This window comes from Podarcis raffonei, chromosome 12 (assembly GCF_027172205.1).
Source record: "Podarcis raffonei isolate rPodRaf1 chromosome 12, rPodRaf1.pri, whole genome shotgun sequence".
NCBI lineage: Eukaryota > Metazoa > Chordata > Lepidosauria > Squamata > Lacertidae > Podarcis > Podarcis raffonei.
Genome location: NC_070613.1, coordinates 32,516,488 through 32,536,671, shown reverse-complemented (window position 1 = coordinate 32,536,671; position 20,184 = coordinate 32,516,488). Strand labels below are relative to the sequence as shown.

General features: G+C 37.5%; 1 protein-coding gene across 1 annotated transcript in view; it reads left to right on the top strand.

Moving 5' to 3' along the window:
* Nucleotides 1-20,184, top strand: part of CRPPA (CDP-L-ribitol pyrophosphorylase A) — a 50,698-nt gene that overhangs the window by 7,648 nt on the left and 22,866 nt on the right. The window contains exons 3-6 of the mRNA XM_053410025.1: nucleotides 9,539-9,688; nucleotides 11,424-11,528; nucleotides 13,627-13,672; nucleotides 19,694-19,791. Of these exons, the coding sequence (XP_053266000.1) occupies nucleotides 9,539-9,688; nucleotides 11,424-11,528; nucleotides 13,627-13,672; nucleotides 19,694-19,791 (399 nt within the window). The remainder of the gene's footprint in view (nucleotides 1-9,538; nucleotides 9,689-11,423; nucleotides 11,529-13,626; nucleotides 13,673-19,693; nucleotides 19,792-20,184) is intronic.

Genomic DNA, 20,184 nt, shown 5'->3' with positions numbered 1-20,184 from the left:
CTGACCCATGCAGAGAAAGACTCTGGAAATTAAGCATTCCAAGATATCCTAAAATGAGTTAAAGAACATTTAATGCTTATTTAAATTTCTATGAAAAATAATGATTTCCTCTTACATTGTGTGTGTAGAGACTTCCTGGTTTTCTTTCCTTTCTTTTTCATTAAAAAAAACACAACCTGTCTGAAACTTCATACTAAATCACTCATGCAAGGAAGATGATGCTAATTTAGAGTTCAGGTTCTGCATACCATAAAGATAGCATAATTGTATGAAGTTTTAATGTTCTTAAAATGGCAATTGATCAAGTAGGATATTGCACTCCTTAATTCCACTTGTCAGTGGAATAAATTACTTTATTACATTTACTAATCAGTTTGTTATTTGCCTGAAGGATTCAAAATGTGCAACTTTCCAGACCTTCCAAATTAGGCCTTAATAAATTAATTATATGAAACAATCTCCTGATAATGTTAGAATATAATTTTGTAACCAATTAGATTCCATTTATGTTTTGAAGCAATTTATAATTAAAATTTTACATTTCTAAAAACCACTATTTTTGTTGCCAATACAAGTTGTGGAAAGTAGTGGAAACAGAAGAAGGCAGCATTCCAAAGCCCCTAGCAAGTTTTTTATTGCCAACAATTTAAACTGCACCACAAAGAAAAATGCTTGCAGCATGTTTTCTTTAAATTGAACTTGTCAGTCCAGCTTGAAAGATAGAATTGAGAGACAGAGTCTCTATAATTACAACAAGTATTAAATTAAGTCTGATTCTTTCCTTACAATTATTGCTGTTTATAAGTAAAAAGTGACTCAAAAACTTTCACATTTTCAAAAGTTAGAATTTTCCTGATTGTTTTTTGGATTTGTATTTCACATGAAACAGGCAGCCAATTGAAAGATGAGACTGATGCTTCTTCATAAATAAACCTTTAGTGTTAAATGTGAAATTGTACATTTTGAAAATAAATATTGATTAGGGATATAACAATGTGATTAGTTTGAAAAGAGTTGACTGCCAGAATACCTAGGTGTAGAATCTAGCTTCTGTTGAGTGAGAATTCAGGATGTTGTTGTGTTTGTGTTCAGTGCCTGTGCACTTTTACTTAGACCAGGTGTATGTGTATTCTAGAGCTAGAAAAATCACCTTCAGAGTTGCCAAACTGCAGAATTACAGAATTTGGACTGAAGGATCACATAGATAAATGGAAGCTCCATTGCAGATGAGCACAGTATATAGTATATATTGGCCTTACATGGAATGGAATTACCATGCCTATAACTTCCATGCTTTCGATGAATGAGTTTGTAAGCATATTAGCCCCAAGTTTTCTTGATCTTATAATTTCATTGTATTTCTTAAAGGAAATTCACTGAATGACATAGATCACCTTGGAGGGAGGCATCCATCAAAATCTAACTTAATTGTGGCTCTATATTAATTAACATTTATACTGTGATTTGACATGTTGAAAATACTTATTTATTTATTTATAGTAGTAATCTCTACATCAGTTCTCTAAGAGTATTTCTCCTAGTTTTTATTATCTTCCTGATATATCTAGTAGTTTAAGAAGTGTACTTGGCATACACTGTAATCTGTTGTTATCCTCATGTTATGGGAGTGGAAGGTGAGACAGAGTGTCTATTGCAGCCCTAGAATGTAGTCTGCTGCAGTTATCATAGATTGCAAATTGAGAGAATGTGACAAAGAGGTGTAAAACAGGTCACTCAATGAAGCTAAGCTGAGCCAGAAATTGCAAATCAATCATAGCACATCCTTGCACACAGGCAAACACACAACAGCACTCTAAGGTGCTCACATGCATCTGGCATTGTTTCACATATAAAAACAGACACAGCACTAATGTTACCTACCTCCTGGCTTTTGTTCAGCCTTTTAGCCTGATGATTACCTTTTCTCAGAGGGCAGAGGAGGGACCCAACTTTACCTTTGTTGTTGTCGTTTAGTCGTGTCCGACTCTTCGTGACCCCATGGACCAGAGCACGCCAGGCACTCCTGTCTTCCACTGCCTCCCGCAGTTTGATCAAACTCAGGCTGGTAGCTTCGAGAACACTATCCAACCATCTCATCCTCTGTCGTCCCCTTCTCCTTGTGCCCTCAATCTTTCCCAACATCAGGGTCTTTTCCAGGGAGTCTTCTCTTTTCATTAGGTGGCCAACTTTACCTAGGCAACAACAATCTGGCAATGAGCATGTACTGAATTAACTTACACTTAGTTTAAATTGGAAACTTTGAAATCTCATAACTTTAGGAACACACAGTGGATCCCCACCCAACTCTTGGAAAGGGAAACCCCTGTAGTATCTCTTTTCTTTTACATAATTTAAACTAAAAAGGAAAAATGGAAGGTACCCCAGAATTGTAGAAAACACAGAATCCCCCTGCACTTCAATGATAAAAAATTAACTGTTTTAAGTTTAGTCATTTTCCTTTTTTTGCTTTCCCCCCTTTCTTTCTTTTTGGTAATGTGGCTAGCTTAAACCCTTTGCCAGGTAGATTCGCTATGCCAAGTTGCATAGTGATAGGATGAATCATCTTGATTTTATTATGAATGGAATTCTGAAACAGCTGTTTTAACTATACAGCTGCTCCTAGAGCAGCACAATAAGAAATTTATGTGTATAGATTTTGTTATACTTCAGAATGAAATTTTGTTGTTGGATATCTGATTTTGGCTGTATAGGTGACTGACATGTAAGATGAGACATAGTTTGGAGACACTGTTTCAAAACCAGCTGCACCTGCAATTACAGTAGAACACCAGAACAGTTGCACAAGTGCTGCATTAAAGAAAAGGAGAGGCTTTGTCAACCTCACATAAAGATACCCTTGTGCATATGTTTAGGATGAAGTTTCTGAGAATGCTTACTAAGCTTGTGAAGACATTTTCCATCTCCTAATTAGGAATACTGTATGTTGGTTGCAGCAGACAAATGTGGGGAAAAACTGAGCAGTTGTCCACTGAGTCTGTTTGACAGTTACCACTATACAGCATTCTAGTGAAAGATGGCAATTCTGTCATCCTTTCTATCAGTTGTTTATAAAATGCACTATTCCCTGGAACAAGCTCTAGATCAGATATATACTCAACCTTTTTGAGCCCAAGGGCATGTTTAGAAATCTTAGGGTGGTGTCCAACAAAGTAGTTCTGCTAGGGCATGGACTTTGGCTGTGAAACAGAATTTCACCTCTTGCTCCTCTCCATGTGCCCATCTAAATCTGTTCTGGGGTTTCCCTCCAGTTTTGCACACGGTGAAAGGTGAGGACGGAAAGTTCTGTTACGCAAGCAGAATCCTTGTGCTAGCAGAACTACTTAGATGGTTACCACCATAAGGAACTGTCATGGGTCTCACAAAATACTAGTTTCCTAGAATCACAGCTGGTGATGCTCAGAACCCCCTACAACTCCCCAGCAACAAAACAGACAAAAAAAGCAATCAACATCCCCCAAACAGGCAATCAAATAACCCAATGGCTGCCATGTTGGGGGGCCCTAGCTTTAGGTCATGGTTGTCCTAGGGTGGTACACTGTTTCAGGCTACAAATGGGGGCATTTCATAAAAATAAAAAAATCACCTCTGTGAAATGCACAAACAAACCACTCGCTTAAAGTAAAAAAGAATCTATGAGGTTGTTCTTCTCCCTTCTTTTTCTATTTGGAGAGATTAAAAACACAACAACCTTGACATGGTAGAGTTCACCCTACTACTTCATTTTGCTGAACATGTAGAATAATAACTAGATGAACTCTATAAGAGCCAGCATTTTCTGGTTGTTATGCCCGTTACTGTTTTTCAGAAAGTTAGTGCTCCGAGGACTATTTGCTCCTGGGTTCACTTCAAGAACACCACTTAATATACAGTATCAGTGAAGGGTTTTAAAAAAAATTGCTTGTGGGTGAATTTCATTGTTTTTTAGATACTATTTGTATGACTGAAGGTTCCTTAGAAGCAAGGTTTTCTGCTGTGCTTCTTTTTTCTTAAGCTGCTTCATGGCTTGCACCGCCCCCCTCTCCAAGCCATACATGGAGGCTCCAGGGACTAGCTGAAAACATTCCTAATGCAATTAGTGCATGTCATTTCATTGAGAAGTGCAACTTTGTAACTTAAATGATCAACATCCTTAAGGCATGTGCCTTTCTTCTGATTTCTAATTTGCCTTAGTGCTATCACAAAATGAGCTACTGTGCTTGCACATACCTGCAGCAACTTGTTATCGGATAGAAAATGCAGCAAATGTTCTTGTGCAGTATTGAAAACTTAGGGAAAGCTGTCCTTCTTTCTTCACCAATTGCAAGAGAGACAGCAAAATTGCTCTGGCTTGGTTTTGTTTGACATAGCAGAGTGGGCCCCTGCAAAATCCTTGAGTGCTCTATTGCTCCCCAAAGCTTACTGATCTCATGCAATCCTTCTCGTGCAGTATATGTTATTCGGTGTTTAAATTTTCAGGTATGCTTTGAACCTTCTAGTAATGTTTTGATTCTCTTGACTTCCTTTGTTGTTGGGCAAGAAGCCAACAAGCTGTGGGTTGAGGCGGAGGAGGTCTGGTACAGCCTCTGGATCCTATTCCTGGCTTCCTTCAAATTTTAGATATTTCATTATAGTGCTCATTAGTGAAATATTATTTCCCCCAAGGCAGTCTAAAGGACTCTCCCAGTGATTCATAACTTGTGGGACACTATACACCATTCAGCTATAAAATTATGACTACCTCAAATCAGGCTGCAGAAAAACAGTTTTAAGTGGTACTGTTTTTAAATTATGACAAGTCCAATGTTCTAGGAAATATTTCTTGTACTTGGACTCTCCCCTCCCCAATAACTTATTGTGCACAGAGAGCACAGTAATGATACTCATTGTAGAGTTCTAAACCTTTACAACTTTGAAATTCCTAGATGTTACTTTTTAAAAGATAATGAAACCCTTCCTAATGGACTTTATGAACTGAAACCTATTTTTATTCCGTACTTTCACCTTTTTAACAGGTTTATGAATCAGTGGAGCAGGTAGTATTTAAGGAGACTTGTGTTTCCGAAACTTGTTACTGTAGAAAAAAATTCAACAAAGCTTCTTTGTGCATGAAAGGATTTTGTTGGGTAAAATTAGGCAGTAAAAACCAAAAGGAAACATTGGTTAATTTAGACTGAATACAGTACAAAGTTGGGAACCTTGAATCCTCAGGAAATAATGCAGCTACTGACTAGAATCCAGTTTGCTTGTGTATCTGTTTTTGATAGGAATAGGAATTCTTATCTATTATGAACAGATCTTTAGAAATAAAGTTATGTAGCTTAAGAAAACCACTGTTTCTAAAGAAATAATTACTGCTCCTTAAAATGAATGCTTTTTAAATTTAGGATTTGATTGTAATTTTTCTAGAGTATCTTGACAGAATCAGGGCATTTCAAGAAATTAGAGGTGTCTTTGATAGAAATAACAAGTGAATAGCCCTTTGTAGTTAAAAAAATAAAAAGGATTGTTTAACTTTTAAAAAAAACAATTTAAGAATTTTAAAGAAAGGGACAATTTTTTATTTTATTTTTGCGTCTCACACTGGCTGCACTTCTCTAAGCGCTGGTCCACATCCTCAGACCACGATAATCAAAATGATCCAGTAGAGATAGAACAGACAGGGTTCTGGACACTTCCTTTGGACTTGCTGTAACTGGTATCTGACTGTCCAAATCTGAGTGATTTTGCCTCTAGCCTAAAGTGCCTTGCAAGTATACACAAGGCTACTGAAGGGTGTCATAGCAATGCTCTCTTGGTCATATGGCACAAGCCCATTCACCACTTGAAAGAGCTCTGCTGGACACAGTGATGACGGAGAAGCAAGCTTTCTCCATTGCCATCACCGTTATGCTAAGTGCCATAATGTACTTTGGCCTGTGCTCAGTTGAAGCAGGCACATGTGTGTGGAACTTTTTATGCATAGCTGTAAATTTATGGCCAAGAGAAAAGCAGTTTTAACTGGAAATTAGGATTAGGATTTTCAGAAACATAGTAGAAACTGTGTAAAGGAAGAAATTTTGAAACAAAGACTGCAATGCTAACCCCACCCACCTGAGAGTAAGCCCCACTGAATTCAATAGAAATTACTACTTAGTAGACATCCACTTTTGTAATTATGCATTATAAATATACATTGTGTACATTAAACCTTTGTTTTTGAAGTCTGCTTAATATGCACCATGGTGTCAGGTGTCAGGTCATTGATTCAAAGTTTGCTTTAAGCTTCTGATTATCTATTCATTTTGCATTTCGGAATAAACAGATTAAAACTTCCTTCCTGCTGACCTTATTCCAACAAGTTCTAAAACTGGCCCCTTCCAGCTGGGTAAACAGCCTTAAGGATCTAATTTGCCCTCTTCTCTTTAATTCAAAATTATGTTAAATGTTCTCTTCAGTGACTCATGACATCATTCTCCATTTTCACAGAGTAGTTTACACAGGTTCAACAGTTCATTCTCAGCATTACAAATTAAGGAATTTAAGACTCTGGGTTGTACTGTCTTTTTTAACATTCCGAAACCACTCTAGTGTGTAACCATTCTGTCTAGGCCTGTTTTGTAGTCTCAATCGAATACCATGGACTATTTATTTATCGCCCACAAATTTACCTTTTTACTGTACAGTGGTACCTTGGGTAAAGTACTTAATTTGTTCCGGAGGTCCGTTCTTAACCTGAAATTGTTCTTAACCTGAAGCACCACTTTAGCTAATGGGGCCTCCTGCTGCCACTGTGCCACCAGAGCATGATTTCTGTTCTCATCCTGAAGCAAAGTTCTTAACCCGAGGTAATGTTTCTGGGTTAGCGGAGTCTGTAACCTGAGGTACCACTGTACAAGATAGACAGACAAATCCTGGGCCAGAGTCTTGATACCAGCCACATTGGACTCCAAACAAGCACAAAGTATTGTTACTGGAAAGACAGCTCAGCTTTTGTCCCCACACTGTCATTTTGTCTTTTAGTCCTTCTTGAACATTAGTTTGTAAAGGCCAATAAAGGAGTATTTGTAGGTCCTTTGACAACCTCTCCTTGACATGGGAAAGAGAGGTTCCCAATCTTTCCCTCGCTTGCCAGGGGAACTCCTGGATGCACTAAAGCCAAATCTCAATTTCTTAAATTGATCAAGTCAACGCTGCACCGTTTATCAAGCCCTGAGTTCTTGTGTGACTTTCCAGTTAGTAAAACTGGGGATGGGGAGAAGCTGTGCACCTGACTACTGAAATGAAGGGTAATTGTGGAGAATAATTGTGGGGAGGTGGGTTTTTATGAACCCTAGAAGCTTCTTTCCAAGCCAGGTGTGGACAAATTTTGTTGGCATCCCTGACATTTACTTAAAGATCGGATGGGTTTGAGGTCTTACAAAAGAGCAGAACGAAAACATCAATAACAGGCACACGAATGTTGTCATAAGTTTTGGTGATTAAGTTGCTGTGAAGTAATCTTGGATTTTGTTGGCTACTAAATTAGAATAGTTTTTCTAAAATCAGTTTAACGCTAAAAGAGTAGCTTAATACAGTATCAGTTTAATGCTAAAGAGTAGCTTAATACGGTATCAGTTTAATGTTCAAATATACAACAAAATATTTTTTGGAAATAGTTGAAATATTTTAATCTCATAATTGCTGGTGGTTGCTTTATCTTTGAAGGTGGTATTCTGTAAATTTAGGGTAAGTATTCTTTTAAGACAGTTCTGCTAACAGAAGTGGTAATTACAGTATGTGGCTGAAGCATGTTGATTACTAGAGATATAATTGGTGGGAGCGCAGATGTCTGAATAGAAGTACATGTTTCTACCTGTTAAAAACATAAATACACAGGTAATTCTTCTACTTTAGTTTAGAAAATACATGTGGTTTTGAATGCCCACTAATGGAAGTTGTTTCAATGGTGTAAAATAATATTTTCTGTGCAGTAATATGTGGAAAGAGTTTGATTAATTAGGATGTGAAGACATTAATCATATTCATTTACAGAGCAATACTATCCCTGAGTTTATTTATGCCTCCTGGGCAGGGAGAGGTTCTCTTCTAAGTTCCTGTGCATTTGCTCAGCCTGAAGATACACTGGGATAGATTTCAGTCTCAATATATCACATCACTGCTGCCCTTTCCGTTGGCACCAGTACAAGGGACAAAAAGTGGGTGGAATAGGGAATGGCAAGGGAAGAGCAGAGCTTAATCAGTATTGTGTGCTTTCTCGGGTCACACTCCTGTCTTCTTCAGTGGTGTAATGTTATGCCTCTAAATGAGGAAGTGTATTATAATGCTACCATTGTTGTCAACGGTCAGCCCTAGACAACTGCCGTGTCTCAATTTCTTCTCTGCTGCAGTAGAGGACAGGATTCCAGCTAAGACATGCTTATTTTCCTAAGCATAAGTCCTGACTATCTTCATGATTATTGCTGGCATTTGAAGCCAATCAGAAGGAAGTTGAGAACTGAAAATAAGACCAATTGGGTGAATAGCCAGGAGACTCTGACAATTCACCAAATGGTGTGTGTGAGAGAGAGGATGGACAAAATGAAACTAATTCTGTCAGAGTTGAATTATCAATGTTTATTGAGCAAGAGACAGATGTAAAGACTGTTGCTTAGGAGTGGTCTCTGCCTGAAGTTCAAAATACTTAATCACGCAGTACATATTCCAGTGTAGTGTTGTAGAATTGTTGGCTAAATTTAACCTATTGTGTCATAACTTTTACCTGATTGCTTGTCCTACGAATTCATTCACTACTTACCATCAACGTTTGAAACTAAGATATTTATAAGCCTATGAAGGCAACACAGCAGAATTTCACTAACCATGTTTATGAAATTGTATTAAAGTAATTTGGTTTGATTTGTAATAATATGGAAAATTAATTAATTAATTAATTAATTATTTTTAAAAAAGATGCCGTTAGAGTCTGAGTCATATTTAATTTGATGGCTTGGGCCATCTGAATGTTTCTCCACATTCCCGTGGTCATGGTTTCAAATATAGATCCGGGTTTGGTGAAGTGGTCACATTAATACTTTGCCATTTATCCACCACAGTATGGTTACACTCATTCCATATTTCAGAACAATCAAAATAATTTGTCAGGTGGTTCTTCAGCCTCCATAATGAAGTAAGTTTTTTGCCTCCCATAAATAGAAGATTCTGAAAATACGATAGGTATGTGTGTGCTTTAGATAGTTTTTCACAAATATGAAAGACTGGTGCTAAACATTTTTGGGAAAAGTTTTAGTGTTAATTTTCACTGTTTGCTACAACATAATAAAAATAATGCATGCAGCTGTCTGTTCCCATAGTATGAGGCTCAACTTTCATCGACATCATGCAGAATAGGATGTGCAATATATATCAGGAAGAGTTCAATGTCTGGATCAGGCCAACAGTGTATGTGGAAGTCAAAATATTAAATTTGCTTGGACTTGTTCTTTAAACAGAGATTAACTAAAGTAAACATGTAAATCTGGGTTTAAAATCTCTCCCCCCTTTTTTTTTCGTGGTTTCCAAGGCAGCAGGAGCAATCTGTCCTCTTGTCTCCACTGTTATTGCTTCCTCTGCTGACGGATGTTTAGACCATTCACTAGATCGTGCCAAGTACAGAGCAAGTGAAATGCCTCAGGCTTTCTTATTTGATATAATCCATCAAGCATATCATCAGGTAAGAATTTTGGCAATTAAAAAAGAAACTTACTCTTCTCCTCACACCCCCACACCCCACCACCATACTGTAAGAGGCAACTGACTTGCATGTGTTATTTGGGGAGTGAATTAGTAAATATTCATTTTAATAAATTATATTTTTGGTTTTTTTGCCACCAAATGGTAGCATTTTGTATAATTATGTTACATATACTAAACCTCCACACAACTATCCACACAAAATGGATGAAAAGGTTTTTGTGTTGGGTGTGTACAACCTACACCAGTCTGTGTAGTTGATTCTGCAGTCAAAATGGACAAATGCTTGTTCTTCTAAGTGTGTCTTCTCTTTGTTTTGATTGGGGAAGGTGAAACGTGAAACCACCCTATGTGGGTGCATAGAAACCTCAGACATGTCCATGGCTGGGATACAGCTTATTGCAGAATGATAAAAGTCACAGCCAAGGCTCTGACCAGTTTTACCTCTGCCCACACACTCCACTGGCAGGTGGCTTCTGGAAATTTGCCCATGATGGAATAGCCCTCTGACTGAAAGAGGGACCCATTCCACCTGCCTTAAAAATAGTTTTTTAAATACTGGTTGGAGTTATACTCTACTGAGTTTCTGAAATGCAAGTTCACAGCATGACTGCTACACCTATTGTAGCATCTCCCACAGCTACAGGAGAGTTTGACTTGGTAAACGACAGTATCAAACAAGAAATCCTGCTTGCAGGAAGCTTTAGCTTATTTCCCTCTCTTACTCCTGAAAACCAGTACTTACTGCTATCACTTAAAAAAAGAGGTATTGAAATTCTGTATTTGTTCCAGCTAAACTTAACTACTGCTCACCATCTCAATCTACCTCATACTGATTTAAATTTTGCTAGTTATTTTGATCGTAACAAACATTTTGAGGAATTTATGGACAGCTCATTTTCCTGTTGCTTTTCTGTTTTTCACACCCCCCCCCCCGTATTTAAGAATGTGTAGAGGGAAAGCTACTAATTGTGACTGGTGAATTTGCATTGCTTTGAAGTATTCCAGAATGTCTCAGATGCATTACAGGAGGGATTCTACCATTTATGGAGCTATACTGTGCTTAAATAGTATAGTCAGAATTGAAAGGGCTTTAACTCTGACAATTCTCCACTGGCACAGTTAACAAAGGACAGAATTACAGAAGATCTTGGCTCAGGAAATAATCTAGCCCTTTCTTGACATAACACTTTCAGTTTATTGAGAGTAAATTGGCAAAGTTACATAATGTTAGGTTACTGTCCTGTTGCTGTGAGGCATTATACTAGAAAATACATGTTTAGGAGAAGTACAGTTACAGCTGTGCCAGCACAGTAGTACGTTCATGGTGTGTGCTTGCAATGTAGGCCGAATCTGAAACAGATATGATAATCTCAGTATTGATACTGTTAGCTGAGCAACTGCTATCATCATCTGATGTGGCATATAACAGTATAAAGCAGAAAATTATATGGATCAGGATGGCTTATTTGGACCTCTGCAGTGATTACCATGGTGGCACAACCTGATGTTGGCAGTAACATTTCATCATGCAAGTGCAACTGATATAGGTCTATTAGCCAAACATTGACTGCACCTGGACTAGGGTGCTCAGTCAGTTTGTACACAATTGCGACTTTGTATATTTGTAAAGCTTGAGAAACAGTAATTTAAAATGCCATGTTGTATATAAATTCTGTAGGCTACAATGATTTTTGTTTCAACATTGTCTACAGTGCAGTGACTATGACCTGGATTATGGAACAGAATGTTTGCATCTGGCACTAAAATACAGCAAAACAAAGGCGAAACTTATTGAAGGGCCCCCTGACTTATGGAAGGTAGGAGCAACATTTTTCTTTAGTAAATGGGAAGCTTTGGAAAGTTGATGATAGTTACATGATTGCACTTCTGAAAAATATTGCTCAAATGCTACAAACCATGAATGCAATTTAATTATAACAAGCTGTATATCCATGCTGGAACTTTTAAGATGCCCAACTTTTCACTGCCACAGATGAATGTAATAAATCTTCTGCAATGTAGAATTGAGATGCAGGTTGTTCCTTGAGATGCCTGTCTCATCAGCCTGATCCAGCTTTTCTTAGGAAAACCCATTCTCCCCTGGTTTTAAGTGCCTAGGCAGGATTCAAGAAAGGAAGTTTATGGAAATGGCACAACTTTGGTAGACTTCTCTTTTAGCTCATACAGAACGATACTCTTCAAATATTATTTTATATAATATTATATACACACAGCACATTTTGATGTGTTTATATCAAATACATCAAACATATATATTTTAATATGTTGAATAGAGGTAAAAATACATAAAAACACAAGTTACAGGAGAATTCAAGTCTCCCTGTTCTCCATCTAGTTCTCCTGGCAAAGTCAGCTTCCTGGCATGTCATTCTGTCTGTGTGCTACTCCACTCCACCTGCTGAATGTGTGGATGGACAGAAGTGTCAACAGCAGCCCGAAACAAGTTTCCTGGAGGGGTTAGGGCTGGGCCAGCCAAGTATTGTTGGATCCCAAGCCACTCTCACTGCATCCTATGATCGCCTTGGTTCTATTTCAGGCCCAGTTGCCACTTCAGCTCTAGGCTGACACAGGCTTCTCCCTCCACCACCTCCTGCGCTTGCCACCATGTAGGGGGATTTGGATTGTACCCTTAATCTCTAAAAAACAAGGATTACTACAATATCATTAAAGTGTGTGACATAATTATAAATGAATGGAGATACATTTTTTAATTAAAAAAATAGTGTATACATCTTGTGTTAAAAGAATTTCTAGGACTTATCCTTCCACATTTTTGTTATTATGTCTATGCTAAAATCATACTGTAACAACTGTTTTATATATCATTCGGTCTCACTATGCAGTATATTCAGTTTATAGAAGACATTTGTTACTACACACACACACAATAAATAAAATCTGTTTTGGTAATTTCTCTTTATTTTCTGGTGTCAGTTTTAAGCATGTGAGGTTCAGAGCAACCTATTCGTTTCACTACCAAAACTGACATAAGAGCTCTCCTCTATGAGGTGTCTTGTTCAAAGAACACTCCTGCTCCAAAGTACTTTTTAGATCAGAACTAGTAATACATTCAGAGTATTACAGCAAGAGGATTGTTCTTTTTTAAAATAAAAGATGTTAACTCTAGATTTTGGGAAATAATGTAATTATCATAGTAAGGGAAGCAATATAATTATCATAGTAATTTAGATGAACTTCTTGACATGAAGATATGCAAATGGTAAATTTACTATTTCACTAAAACAGAATAAAGGTGAACACTCTTAGAAAGAATATGGCAGACATATGTGGGTAAACCAAATGTAGCCATTTTTAAAAAGAATTATAAAATTAATACTGAACAGATTTTAAAGCTTAATACAAATACAGATTTGGAAGATCTTCTGATTTACATTTTTTCTCATGGCTTCTAGTGCTTTTTAAATATAATTTAGATATAATTAAGATATAATTAAATATAATACAGTAACTTGGAGCAGAGCTTTCAGTGTGGCTGTCCCTGTTCTGTGGAACAACATTCCTGTCAAGACACAACAGGTACCCACTATCTGCACTTTCTGGGAATAACTGAAGACCTTTTTCTCCCAACAAGCTTTCCCAGCTAAATGAATAGCTCTCTGCCTTATGCATACATTCTGTGTGTTTTTTTAAATCATATTTTGTGTTTGTGTGTGTTTTAACTGTTTTTTAGTTCATCCATTAGGCTTTGTACATAGCCTTGAGATTGAAGGCTACTAAAAATAACAACAATAATAAAATGACAATATTATGTGTTGACAGTCTTTCAGTGTGGAAAATGGTCTTTAGGTACATTGTGTGTGTGTGTGTGTGTGTGTGTGTGTGTGTGTTATTGAAAACTTGTGGAAGAACTAATTAGGTTTATCTGTCCTTTAGGTGACCTACAAGCGAGATCTGTATGCAGCTGATTCTTTAATTAAGGGTATGTGCTTGTCCTTGAGTCTGCCAGTTCATATAGTCACCAAGATGAAACCACATTTTGTGTGTGAAAACACTAGAAATTAAAGTTGACTGGTAAAATAATAAAACCACATAAATAGTTTCAGCTTATTCCTTTAATCATGTAAAGTTGCATAAAGGAACCAGGCAAATGGAAAATAGGCCTTGGGCACTGTCTCTGATTCAAGTCAGACAATGCTGACCTTTCAACCAAAATGAAAGCCTATCCAAGGGGAAAACAGAACTTCAGGAAGTACATAATCAAGACATTAGTGAGGACTTCATTGTTCTGTGGATGGGCATTGCACCAGCAGGGAGATGCAGTGTGAAAGATCCATATGGCTAGTGACACTACACATCATGGTTGCTGCTGCACAGATTCAACTTGTATTGGCTTCTGTTTCAAGGCTCTAAAAGTGCCTTTACAGATTCTTTCTTAGTGAGAAGTGTAAACATTCACCTTGCCATCACCTTGCACCTTCACACTTCACCATGACAGATTCTCACATCTCATTTAGTGTTGCACTCCACATTTATTTGAGGCAGATCTGCGACATTGGGGCTTTGATTCCGACTGCTTTGGCAGCAAGTCCCAACTCATCAAATCCCATCTAGCACTGTATTGCCAGCTCCATCTCTTGGAGGGACCTGTCTTTGGGGTGTTAGACTACATACAGCACACAGCTTGCTAAAGTCAAAGCAGGATGTCAGTCCACATGGAGAATCAAGGCAAGCCAAGTAGGAGAATCTAGGTTCAAATTCAGTAACTTCCCAGGGGGCAGTGCTGTGGAGCTGGTCTAAGAGTCACAAAGGTCTGCAGCCAGGAGGAGGAAGAAGAGGAAGAAGTCCTAGCTGACTGGTTTGGATACAAAGAGATCTCTCTTTCTGTCTCCAAACTCCTCACAAGCTGCTGCTGTTCCTCATAGGATATGGTGATAGCAATCAGTGTAGCTTCTTAGAGAAACAGTGGAAGAGAACCAACTGAGCCTGACTGAGCTGCTTTCTCATCTGCAGTGTCTGTAGGGACTTGTTCTGTGCAATTCCCTCTCTCTGCATAGGGAAACCAGCCCTAGGAGCCATTAGTCAGTGGATACACTATGGTTCTGCCACACTGTGGCCTTTTATTTTTTGTAACAGTGTATTCTGAAAACATTTGGACCTGATTCTTCAAGTGGTTTAAATTTTAAGTCTACTACTCTGGTTTTCAGTTGAATGGCCGTTGTTGAAAGTTAATCATCTGTGTGAAGGAGATACTCAAACTTCACTTACAAATTAGAAGCAAAATTGGATCCTGGCTCCTCATTTTGCATATATTTGTTCATTTAGAAGATTCACGGGAAAGTGTGATATCTGGTGCACTTAGATATCTAAAACAATTGTAGCTGCTTAAATATGGGGATTTCCTATGTACAGGACTGATTTACAAATAAATACGGAACTAGTTACAATGAGCTAGAACCACACTTCATCTTGTATGTTTACCTATGTATTTAGGGATATTCTGTAAGCAAAGCAACATTGTATTTGTTGTGCAGACTTGTTTCGCCCACCCACAGCTGCTGTGCAAGCTCAGACTAACAAGTTTTTAAACTGGTTAACAATGCCAAGACTAAAAAAACTGAATTTAATTTACATAAACAAACCAGTCTGAAGCGATATGGATTTTCTTATTCTCTACAATGAGCACTTCTTGGCACATGCTCTACTAGTCACTTTAGTAGAAACTAAAAATATCCAGACACATCTTATGTTTTCTATTTTCTTCTTTACCTTCTTCTTTTGGTACAATTGGGTAGTACATTCTGTTCAAATACTGACTCTATAAAATATTTTCTTAAGTCATTCAGATTTTTCTGCTTCTGTAGTATAAATGTTATACCAGTCAGTAATCTATGATGTCTTCACACAAAGGTACTTGACTATTAAGACTATTGAATTTTGAATACAATTTCTTCTTTTTTTTTGTTCTACAAATATTTCCAACAAAGTTATCCAGCTGTAAAATATTCAGTTTTCTCTGAACATCTTATGGAAGTTAATGACATTTAAATATATTTTTAATTGCTGAGAAATTATATGCTAACTTAAGTCAGTTAATTGCAGTTGATCTACACTGAGTACAGCATAGTAGGAGAGCACCCTTTGAAATTATGTGAATGACTTCAATGCATATAAAGTAACAGATGAGATCAATATAGCATATTCCCTAGGTTGCTTGAATTATTCCAGATTTGTGTGTATAGGGGAATTTGTACATAGTATAAAAGGAAATTTGTATATGTCTCAAGCCACCTTTCCTCAATTATTCCGAGCATATGCCTATACTTATTATAGCTCCTTAGGTGATATTTTACATAATGGCAACTGTCTTAGAAATGACTGTACTTAGGTAGTATAGCTGCTGTTTATAAATCAGTAGGTGTGACAACTTCAGTAACTAGCCCAGCTGCAGTCTCACTGAACCCTTCATGAGAATTATGAAAATGCAAATATTTGCACAGCAGCAACATTACATGCCAACCCTAAATATAAATTGACCACAATGGGGCTTCTTTCCATGTAATATATTTAGGAATGGGATTTTACAATGGTATGCAAGTGTTTGAAGTTGACCCATTTCTGTAGGTTATGTTAATGCAAATGCATGCCACTGTTTTATTGATTGAATCAGTGGTTGTGAGCTTCTCCTGCAGAATTAGGATTGTACATAGCCAAACTATACATCTTATCTTACAGACTGTATGATCAGGTATAATGAAAGGGGATGAGATTTGGCTCTCCACAACTTGGCCAGAACTTGGATAAGAGACCACAAGGAGAATGCCATATGTCATACCAGGGCCATGCTAATATGACATATCCATGTGTTTAAATCCAGTTTGCTTCAATCATGTAAAAAGTGAGGATGTGGGAATCCAATGTAAAAAGGGAGGTGCAGTTAGGAGAGGCAGGGTTAACATTATCTTTATAGATGTGTGATCATATTAACTTTGTGATTTAATGGCCTCTTATTTTGCATAATATAGTAGCTGATCAGTTTTATAATAATCGAAGACTATTTTGTATAGCAGTACAGTGGATAAAACTTTTAAACATTAACCTGCTTTAAGTATATCCATTATCAGAAGATAAGAGCTGACCAATGGTACCTAATGAGAAGCTAAGCAAGTTAGAGTCTTAGAAGTATCTGGTTGGAGAATGGCACTGCACAATTTCGTGAGTGTAAAATTTGAAGGATAGCTATGTTTCAGTTCACATATTTGGTAGGTTTGGCTTTAAATGCAAACTGAATCAAATTTCTCTCCCATTCCTGTTGGTGAGCCAGAATTAGGGAGAGTTATCATAGCAAGGATGGGAAACTGGTGGCCCTCCAGAAGTCCCTGCCAGTCATCCTTGACCATTGGCCATGCTGGCTGGGGCTGGTGGGAGTTGTAGTCCTACATTTGGAAGGTCACAGGCTCCCCATTCCTGTGACTCTGAGCTATGACCCAGGAAATCACTGGGCTGAATCTTGTCTCTGCCATAAAGCCACTAGGTGGTCTTAAGGGAGCCAAATTTCCGCTCAGCTACATGGTAGTGGTTATAAGGATTACAGTAAGATACAGAATATGAAGTACTATGACCATCTGAAAGCGCCGTGCAAACATTAAGTTGTTATTCAGTAATATTTCCCTAGACATTTGAGCAGCAGTTTACAACAAATAAATGCAAATCATACCTTGTTGTTTCCCAATGTGATTGATCAAATCACAATTAAGATATGACATTAAAGAGTTTAAAAGAAATTAGTATATCATCTGCTTTTAATTATGTGAGCAGTATTTGGTGATCTGTATTACAAATGTAATCCTACCTATGCAAATACAGCTAACAAGTTCCAAATGCTTTAGAAAAGCTTAGCTAAAGTTTTGTGCTGTAGGCAATATAAGCTGTTGATAAAGGACACATTCCATTCTTTTAAACTGAGCACTGATGTAGGTAAGAAAAATATAATGATCATTCAAGTACCAAACAATGTGGTTCCAATATGTTAAACATTTGATTCACTGTCTTCATAAAATGATTTCTTAAAGTGTAATGGTGTTCCATTTTTTAGCTTTGTCTTTCTTTAACAACCAATGTTGGAAAAATAATAGAACATGTTTAATAATAAAAAAAAGCATTCCTAATGCTCTTGAAGTAAAACAGGTAAGAACTTGCTGGATGTGCAGACAACGTGGCGCATGTCTGTCTCTCTCCCCCCCCTTCTCATATTATTAGTCTGCAAATAGGGAAACCTCATCCTGCAGTTAGGATGACTCATTTAGAAAAGTAGTTAGAACCTGGATAGTACAAAAACATCCTGAAAAAATCTCTTTAAGGATTTCTTCCCCTAGGGCAACTATATATTTGAACCTCCAGTTGAAACATGTAATGCTTCAGTCTCCCTTTCAGGGATACCTTGAAATGTGCATTCAAAAATAGGTGAAGAATGAACCTATAATTTTTAGAACTATAGCTCTGCCTTGCACACTTGCTTGACTACTGAATTATGTGATCCCAAATTCTAGCAGTAATGAGAAATTAATGTTTAGAAATTAATATATTCACAGTGAGGCTGCCGTCAAGGAATAAATCACTTATTATGCCCTGCTTGGACTTAATACCTCATTGTGCAGCCACATGCTCCTCCATTCAAATGAACATACTCCTTTTATGTCAGTGGTATCTAACTTACCCCTAGTTGCACTTGCATTGACAGTAGCGCTCTTTCCCCCTGCTCCTTTACTGGAGTGTAGGTATCTTCTGCTCTGCTCCCACATCACAGGAATAGAGTGTGGGTGCTCAAATCCCACTTGAATTAAGTGAGTTGTGTAACAAAGGATAATCATATATCTAAGTTTTTTATGCTAAATACACTTAGGGCTTTGTTCATTAGTATTTCTTCACATAGAATGCAATCCTAGGTAGCCAATGAACAGATGGGGTGAAAAATGAGTGCACTGAAATTATTATTATTTGTTGTAGCTGGTCATATAGGGGAACAGATCAGTTATCTGGGCTGCCTGTTTTTTCAGTGATGGGATTCTATTAAAATGTCCTTTGATTATGTGAATGCTTTGCTCCTGCATGCATCCTGCCTGCATGCACTGTTGGCTGCTTAATATTGCACCCAGTAGGTCAGTTCATATGCAGTGCCAAATCATAGTTATGCAATATGGGAACAAGCACACTAACTCTTCCTCTTGCACACTCTGTGTAATTGGTTACTTTCCTGGCTTGAGGCAAATCATAGTATGCTCTTTGCATCCCAACTGGTTGGTGCTTGCCTTCCAAACCAAAATCATAAAGCATGGTTTGAAGCTTGTTTGCAAGCCTGATTTTGGAGGGCAAATGCAAACAATTGTTTGCTGCAACAGAGGAAGTAATTAAGTGCAGTGTGCAGTAGAAGGGTGCATGGAACACAAGGCTTGATCATGGGATGATAGATGTAGTGGGAGAAATGGATACACAACTACACCAACAGAAATAGAACAAAGAAAGCTTATTATATTATTAAGTTCATTTTTATTCCAGAGTTACAGTGGCTTTTGAATCGTGGTTTTTACACATGCAGTGGTTTGCCAAACAACACAAAAAAGAAAGAGTAGGGAATACCCTTCCTCCCAAAGGGACCCATGGGATAAAACACTGGGCTGTTTATGGTCAGTTCTTTTTTCACAAACTTGAGTTGTCTTTGAGTTGGATAGGGATGGTATCTTGTAATAGTAGCCAGGAAGTTAAATTTAACAATCCTCAGGTTGGGGGGAGGGAGTATTTTCATGGTAGTTGATGATATATCTAATCCTGTATTTACCCATATATAACCCTTGTCATAAAACCGTTTTTCCAGGTGCAGAAAACACAATTCCTCTTTCTATAAAAACAAACCCTGTCTAAAATAATTGTTTACTGAAATAAGTTAGAGAATTGATGATGATGATAACAACTGTTTCCCCCCTCTGTTTTAAATTTTCTTTATTAGACACCATATCACAACAAGTTTGTGTTCTCACTAATATGAAGGAAGATGCCGTGCAAGTAGGATTTCTCCTTCATGAAACACTGAAGAGCCATGTGAAAGTAAGTACTAGATTTTGATTCTCAACATCATCAACATAAGGAGAATTCCAATGTGAAAGATATGTACAAGTATTTTTTTTAGCATGCCACTAAATGCAGTGGCCTCTGGCATTTTTTCCCCCAAGGGATGATTATAACTTGGGTTGAATTGGCATCCTGAGTTGGTTTTCCTTTTAGATTCCCAGAACACATGCAGCTGATCAATTACTCCTTGTACCAGGGTATTTAATACATTGCTTCCTTCCTTGGGTCTTATTACAGTCAGTCAGGACAGTCAGATCAGACCAGTATTTTGAAAAGCGTTCTGCTTGGACTGGCTAAGGAGGCCTATAGCTGGGCATGAAATGAGTTTATGGCCTGGTTCCCATTAAACCATATTTTAGAAATTTCCCA